The 8,609-nt window shown below is 36.2% G+C and overlaps 1 protein-coding gene across 1 annotated transcript; it reads left to right on the top strand.

Annotated features, from left to right (window-relative positions):
• Positions 1-392: 392 nt before the first annotated feature.
• Positions 393-7,803, top strand: RAD51AP2 (RAD51 associated protein 2; the record flags this gene model as incomplete). The annotated part of the gene is given in 5 exon segments (XM_080711323.1): positions 393-2,349; positions 2,449-3,540; positions 4,471-4,554; positions 7,622-7,737; positions 7,741-7,803. Coding segments are annotated over 5 exon segments (3,312 nt in total).
• Between the last annotated feature and the right edge of the window lie 806 nt (positions 7,804-8,609).

Raw genomic sequence — 8,609 nt, 5'->3', positions numbered from 1 at the left:
TTAAGTGTTTCCTTCTACTCACAAACTTCAAAACAGAGAGATTCTGACTTTTCTCTTTAACTCTAAAGAAAATATATACGTCAAAAATTTAGCCCATCTGCAGTCTTGGTCTTAGAAAGAGGCGCTAAAAATAGGCGACATAACGGTCTCCGGGCGCTCGGTGTTCGAAGCCGCTCCCGCGCAGGGCCGGGGGCGGGGACGTCGAGGGGCGTGGCTTCCGCGGGGCGTGTTTAGGGCGGGGCAAGCCTTGGGGAACGGGCTGAGATTTAAACTCGAGGGGCGGGGTCGGGGCGTGGCCTGAACGGCTCTGGGGGCGTGACCGACCCGCCTCGCGCTGTCTTAAAGGCTGGAGCCTGGTGGGGACCTTGGACAGATCCTCAGAACGCGCAGTCATGTCGCTCGCGCACCCCACGCCACAGCTTGTGGAGTTCAGGGCGCCTCCCACCTCTTTATCACCTCTGGAGGATTCTGGTTTCCAAGAGCCCAGTAGCAAGAGGCTTCGCCTGGGGGAGCCAGGCGATGTCCCTGAGGAGGAGTGGCGGCTGCCTTTGGTGCCTCGTCTGTCAGAGGCAGAAAAAGTCTGGGAGCCATCGCCCAGACCTCTGGAGGCGTTCCTCATTTCAGCGAATGTGCTTTTTGACAACTCCACAGACTTGTGTGTGGGAAAATCAGTCAGCAGGGAGCAGATACAGAGCCTGCCGTGCCAGAATAGCAAAATTCAAGTCGGTAACTGTTTGCAGTCTCTCCCCTCGCGGAGTTTCGATTCAGATTTGAGGGCTTTAGGAAGGTCTGAAGCAGGGCTGCACGACAGAGAGGTTTTCACTGTGCAGCCCAGGCAAAGACGCCAGGCAGAAGTTAGGCCCTGCCTGCCCATCATCTCCATACGCGAGATCGGTGGAGGAGTCAAACAGGAGGAGAAGAGAGACAACATTCTGAAAGACAATAGTTATAAAAGTCAGACAGAAAATCCACTTTTAAGTGTTGCCTTTAACAAAGAAACAGAATCGACATTTAGTGAAATTAAGACCAGATGTAAAGTTGACAGTGTTATGGCATCAGATAAGACAGAAAATAGCATTCCATCATCTATACTAAAAACACCTCAAACTCAAAACCAGTGCAGTTTGGAAATTGCCAGATCTAACTATGGTAGAGATAACATCACCATAGGTAACCTTGAGTTTCCACAGGATTTAAATAGCAACGTGTCCTTTGTCTATTTAAAGAGAAAAGCAAAGAAAAAGAATGACAGTTTTGAGGCATATGTTAGGGATTTCACAAACATTAACTGGTCTCAAAATAGACCTGAAGTTAAGAAGCGAAAGTTAGAGGATGATAAAATAATTGTAGATGTAAAACATGTTTTTTCTGAATATTATGAAAGTAACTACCAGTCACTCAGCAACCAAAACAATTTTGAGAGAAAAAAAGACTTGATCAGTTTAAACTATCATCATAGTAGTATGAAGTGTGATGTAAGAGATTCTAAAAAGAATTTCACTATAACACTAGAAAAGGCAAATTGGAAGGAATTAGAGACAAGCCCAGACAGTTGCATACCTATCACATTGGAAAAATCTCAAAGTTTGGACTGTAACATTAGCCATATTTTGAAAAGAAATAGGCAAATTTGTTTCTTTGTGAAAAATTATAAGACTAACTATGAAAATATTAAAAAACCCAGAGAATTAAATTTGCTACAATTACTACAAATAGACCTTTTAAATAAGGAAGATTATCACAGCGCAAAAGTCATGAATGTATATGAACGACAGTCACAACCTCTTATAAAAATGCTGGGTAGCCAAAAAAACTTAATAAATATAGTTTGGCTGAACAGCAAAAGAGAAAATAACATACTACAGTTGGAATACTATACTATACAAACCAACTTTCATTTAAACAACACTTTCCAAAGTCTGATGAGAGAAATTTATTTCCATAGTATTTTAACCTGGTACAAATTTTTCAAGCATATAGGGCAAATTGGTGTTCAAAATCTAATAACTGGGAATATAAATGTCAATATAAAGGATAGTATTTTAAGAAAAGATTTACAAACCAGTGCTTTAGAACATTTAAACATCATTTTGAAAACCAATATAGCTTCTTTGCTCAATAACTTTGATTCTTTAACAAGAAATGCAAATGATTCTGAGTTAGCAGAGGGATGCAGATTCAAATGGATGATATATTTGAATGATCCAAAAAATATTACAGTGGAAAATTCTATTGTATGTCTAGTAAGATTATTAGATGATAATATGAACCCTATGTTAAGAAAAATAAAGCTAGTTCAAATAAAAGAAATTCTTGGAGAATATAAGAAGGAAAACATCAGGTCCTCCAGTATAACTAAAAATATATGCTTTTCAATTTTTGAAACACATGAAAAAATTTCTCTTTTAATGGACTTTGATGACATAGAAAATTTTTCTTTGACAAAAGAATTTGGTTGTCTTGAACAACTCATGAATGCAGAAAACTGGACTCACTGTCATTTAAGTACTGTTAAAACACATGTGCAGTCTGGTCCTCAATTCACACAAAACAACCATGGTTATATTAATGAAAAATATCTTGAAATAAAGCATCACCAAGATTTAGATATTAAAAGAAAACAGCATAATAAGGCCAGTGTCATCAATTCTAACTGCATATTTGAAGATTTCTTTAGTGTTAGGCAACAGACTATACTGGCAAACCAAAACTCAGTTCATGATGAGCAGATCAAAACCAGGCCTGTAACTCAGCTGCCGAGTTTTACAAACTTGCTAAGTGAAATAGAAGGGGAAAAGGATGAATTTGTTTTGCAGAAGAAAGTAAAAGTCACAGCACAAAGTTTAACAAATAGTTGCCGAGTTCATAAAGATATTATGATAGAAAATGAAGATCGTTTTTTTCCAATGGAAGGGACGCTTTCTGTGCAGTCAGTTTCACAAGTAAATGGGGCAGAATCTAAATCTGTCAATCAAAACAATGCGAGAGAAAGAAATGAATACAAGACTATTTTGCAAGAAAATGAGTTAACTAATTCAAAGCATTTTCATCCAAAGAATGACTCCACATTATATGTTAATCATCAGTTTGAAACTGATTCAAGTGAAGGAAACAATGAATGTTTTCAGGACTTAACTGCTAAATGTTTATCAACAGAAGCTCTGGCAAAAGTAAAAGATTCTGAGATGAAGAGTAAATTTGATTTAGTACTTGAAGAACTCTGTATGTTTCACGAAATTAGTAAGGAAAATGAAATTCCAAGCACCGTGGAAACACACAATGGGCAAGAAAATTACTTTGGAGAAAGTAATGATGTTGAGGAAGCAAAAATGGAGATAAAAAAAGATTTGAAAATGGTTGCAGCCAACAAAGTATGTGCATCTTTGTCCTGTGATACAATAGCAGGTCTTGATATGCATAAAAGACACCGAAGTTTATTCAAATGGAAAACAGTACCCAATAATGGAGAACAGGAAGTTCCCAGTGAGTATTTCTGTGGGAGAAGAGCAGAGGAAGAATTACTCTATTCTACTGAGGAAGGTATGCAATTAATTTGAAAATGTTTTTTCTATGATAAAAAATTATGGCTTATTTTTCCAGTGTAGAACAAATACATAATTTGGTCAAATATAAGATAAAGCAGAAGACAAATGTTTATTGATACACACTATTTTCCCTGAGTTCTATTCAAATGTTAGTTAATATGTCAAAGTTGAAGGAAACAAGTTATTAAATTTTTTGATGGTGAACCAGCATCCAGTTAGATCATTGATAGCTGGTTAAAACTATATTTTTAAAATTTAATATGCTTTCATTTGTGCATTATAGTATCATAAATCATGTTGACATACATGCATACAACACTTTTTTGGGGGGATTGGGGATGGAACCCAGGGGCATTCGACCTCCGACTTACACCCCCTGCCCTATTATTTACTTATTTTTTATTGTTTATTTTGAAACCGGGTCTCACTGAGTTGCAGAGGGCCTTACTAAGTAGCCGAGGCTGTCCGGGAACCACGATCTTCGGGTCTCAGCCTCCCGAATGCGGGGATTACAAGCATGTGCCACCACGCCCGGCCACACAACACTTTTAAAAGTAATTCTGGAGTCCTACTCCTTATGAGGAGCCAAATGAATAAAGTATTTCTGAAAAGATAATTTGAGAGCAGGGCATGATGGCGCACGCTTGTAATCCCCGCGCTTGGGAGGCAGAGACAGGAGGATCGCGCAGGTTCAAAGCCAGCCGCGTGCGCTGGCTTAGGAGACCCTGTTTCCAAATTTAAAAAAAAAAAAAAAAAAAGTAAAAATAGGTCTTGGAGTGTAACCCGGAGGTAGAAGGGCACCCAGGAACCCCAGTACCACCAAAAAAAAAATAACAACAACAATAATAATAATAATAATAATAATAATAATAATTTGATCAATAAAAAATGTTTTTTGCTATAACATATTAATCTTCACTTTCAGATGGTAAAAACGCTTTACCTAAAAGACTTGCATATGTTCCGGATGAATGTAAGGAAGAAAAATTTAATCATCCATGGAGAGGAGGTAAGATCTTTAGTTATTTTCTAGAATATGTTTTTTATGTGTGTGTGGTACTGGGGATTGAGCCCAGAGGCATTCTTCTGAACTACACCCCCAGCCCTAGTTTTTAATTTCTATTTTTAAAATAGCATCTCACTAGGTGATGAAAGTATTACTACTTGCTGAGGCTGTCCTCAAACCTGTGATCCTCCTATATCAGCCTCCCAAGTACTGGGATTACAGGCATGTGGCACCACACCAGCTTAGAATATCTTTTAAGATGATTATCATATATTTTTAGCATGACAGAAATATAGTTAGGCTGTTAAAAAATAACTTCAAATTTTTGTAACTCTTCAATCTAATACAGGGAGGCAGAAATTATCTTGGAAAGGATAGGAATTAATTTCTTCTAGCATGGAAAAAAAGAAATTGGATTTAGGGACATACTTGGCTAAAAAGTACAGGGAGATTTGGAGACACATACCCATATTATTACTGCAGTTATAACTGTGATATTGAAGTGGATATATGACGAACAAAGTACGAGTTGGAAAAGAAATGTTACTTTTGTTTGAAATATCTAAGTCCACAGCAGTGCCACTCTACCTTCACAAGACAGTGATTTATGGAACGTAATGTGTGAGGTCAACCAGAATTATTTCATGCTGTGTTCAGATGATCGTCTTGAATTTACTTTTATAGTGCATGAAATGTGAATGCTATTCCTGATGTTTATTAAAGTCCATAGTATAAGGGGACGTTTGGAGATGTTGGGATGTGGGGTTATTAAGAGCACTCTGCCTAGGTGGGGTGGTGGTCTCTTAGAGTGCGATTTTAAAGGCACCCGAAAGATCCCAGTTATCTAGACATAGTTTCATACCTCCCCACCTGTCATGGTGCCTCCTTAGGTAGTTAAAGCTTGTATCACTGATGTTTTCAGTGACTCCTCTCTTTGCCTCTGTCTCCTCTCTCCTTTCTCTGTGGTGTAGAGAAAGTATTTTAAAATTATGAGCATGTGTTATATGCCTGCCAGCTTACCAGATGTCTTATGTACCATTTAGACTAATTCTTCCATAACTTTAATGTATATACGTACCACCTAGGAATCCTGGTAAGCAATTCTGCTTCCAGTGTGGGACAGCTTCCAACGTTCTGCGGTTTTAACAACCCTTAACAGATGTGGATGCTGTTGATCTGTGGACAACACTTTGAGTTGCAAATATTGAGAAAATGATCGAAATAGTATTATTTCTGAAAGATCACTAACAAATTTCATGGCTTTTAAAAACATTGGCTTTTATAAAATGAACAGTTTCTGGTAGCATGTTTGAATGTGTAGATTTGTTAAATATAAAACAAATTAATCTTGTGTAGAGCAGTAATAAAGGGATCATAATAAAGGAGAGAAAGAAGTACATTCTCACAACCGTAACTTAATGAATGACTAAAGTCATATGCTTTGTGAAATATCTCTGTTCATAAAAATCAATTTAGTGATTTTCTACTCATTGCAAAACTACCAGGAATAACTGTTATGCTTGGATATAAAAGAAGAAAGCTATATTTTGAAAAAGTAACCAAATAGACTTTTAATTTGGCTTTATTATGAGATTACTGTCACAACAAAGAAGTATTTAGCATAAGTTGCTAAAATTATCTAATTTATAACCAAATCAGCATATTAGATATGATCCAACACTTTTGTATTGTTTGGACAATTTTTTTTTAAAGTTTAAAAATCTATCAATATGTTTTTTTTTTTTTTTCGGTACTGGGAATGGTACCCAGAAGCATTCTACATCTGAGATACACCCCAGCCCTATTTTTTATTCTTTTATTTTGAAACACGGTCTCACTGAGTTGCAAAGGGCCTCACTAAGTAGCTGAGGCTCTCCTCGAACAACCCAGGTCCTCCTGTCTCCCAAATGCTGGGATTATAAGCCGACTAATATGGTATTTTTTTTTTGAGTTTTATGATTAAAGTTATAACTTTAATGATAAATAAAACATCAAAAACTGACTTATAGCCACTTTTGTGAGTTGATTTTTGCCTTATTTAAATGTAGTTTAATTTTGTATTCAATTTTATTAATGTATACTTACCTACAGAGGATCTGTTTGGTGCCTTAGAAACCTTGCTGTTTACTGTTTGTCAAATTTAACATTGGGTTGATTACACTGTTTTTAGTGTAAGGTGCTATCAGATTAAGGTGATACTAAGTCACGAAAGCCTGATTTATACTTTACATATGTGCCCTATAGCTTGATTAAAAAACCTGAGAGTTGGAAGTATTATTGTATTTCGTTGTCAAAGATAATATAGCGTATTCTACAATCTTCTTAACTGATTAGCAACAGATATACCTCCGAAATATTTTGAACCTTTTTAATAAAAATGATATAGTGTGATGTTAAGTACAAAACTTAAAAATTACATCTGTGCATAGGCTGCATATCAGATGGAATACATTTGAGCTGTTTCATTGATGGTAATTTCTATTAGATTCTAAATATAATCATTAACATTATGGCAATGTTGTTTAGCTTCTAATTGAAAAATTATATTCTTAAACATTCTACATCAAGTTGGCTTTAAAATCTATTTAATTTTAGCCGGGCATGGTGGCGCACGCTTGTAATCCCTGCGCTTGGGAGGCAGAGACACGAGGATCGCGCAGGTTCGAAGCCAGCCGCGCACGCTGGCTTAGGAGACCCTATTTCCAAATAAAAATGTAAAAATAGGTCTGGGAGTGTAGCCCGGAGGTAGAAGGGCTTCCAGGAACCCCAGTACCACCACCACCAAAAAAAAAAAATCTATTTAATTTTGTTGTTGTTAAGTCAGATTGCCTGACTGGAATGCTGATATTATTTAGTTGTTATTTTATAATGGGCAAGTTACCTAAATTTTCTCTGCTTACGTTTCTACATTTTGAAACTGGATAGGGAATTAAGTAAAATAATGCTGTTAAAGTTCTTGCCACATAAATAATGTTCTACAAATGTTACTGCTGTTATTAGTAAGCAAAGATTTTACACATAGTAATGTGTTTTACTCCTTAATGTGACTTTTATTGTCCTTTGTTTTTAGGTAGTCATTTTTCACATGGCATTTCAAGAGTGCAACCTCTGAAAACATGCAACCGGCCAATCAGAATTGGCTTGTCAAGAAAAGCAAGGCTTACACATCTTCATCCCTACTTGAAATGAATGTGTTATGAGAATGTATACGATTTTGGACTTTCACATTTCAAAAACCTTCACAGTATCTAGAAATGTTTTCTTTCTTCGGATGAATGTTAATCTTTCAGCTTGGTGGTTCTGGGCTTTCTTAATTATGAAGTGTAGAGAGGTTATTTTGCTTGTAATTTTCCTGTTACTTTTAAAAGTTAGAAAATATTTTATTGATGTTTTCATATTATATGATCAATATACACATTAAAGTATTTCATGATCTTATAGAAATATTGGCTTATTATTTTTATAATATATATGTAGCCCTTTTGTAAAGAAAATGGATAGTCTTTATAAGCTTCTCAAATGATTCATGCCTCATAAAAAGATAATGAACTGCTGTTCTAATCCATTTACTCTCTCCATTTTTAGGTGAAAAACTAGAGGTACTGAGAGAATGGATGAACTTTTCAAGGTAGTAGAGTTAGTATTAAGATTAGGATGGAGGCTTTCTCTCATATGGCATTTTTCTCTAATTTCTTCAGCTGAAATTTATTCTTTTTCTTTTAGTAATATTGGAGATTGAACCCAGCCCTAGAGCATGTTAGGCAAATGCTCTACCACCAACCTACATCCCTAATCCTCAACACTTACATTCTAAACTTTATTTCTTCATCCAGAGTCTTGGGCCCAGAATAGAATTATGATCACATAGTTAACACTATTAAATCACTTACTCATAGAAGACACTTCAAAACTCCTATTACTGTGACAGACTCAGTGATAGAAAGAGAAGAATATGTATGTCAGACCTTACCCTATGGAGCTTACTTTCAATGCCTGATATTGGTAGAGAAATATAGACTATACATAGTTTAAAGGTAACCATCAATGAAATAAAGTAT

The sequence above is a fragment of the Muscardinus avellanarius genome (assembly GCF_963383645.1).
Source record: "Muscardinus avellanarius genome assembly, chromosome: 15".
In the NCBI taxonomy this organism is placed as follows: Eukaryota; Metazoa; Chordata; class Mammalia; order Rodentia; family Gliridae; genus Muscardinus; species Muscardinus avellanarius.
Note: the sequence above shows the minus strand (reverse complement) of the source record. Positions and strands in the feature narration are given on the sequence as shown.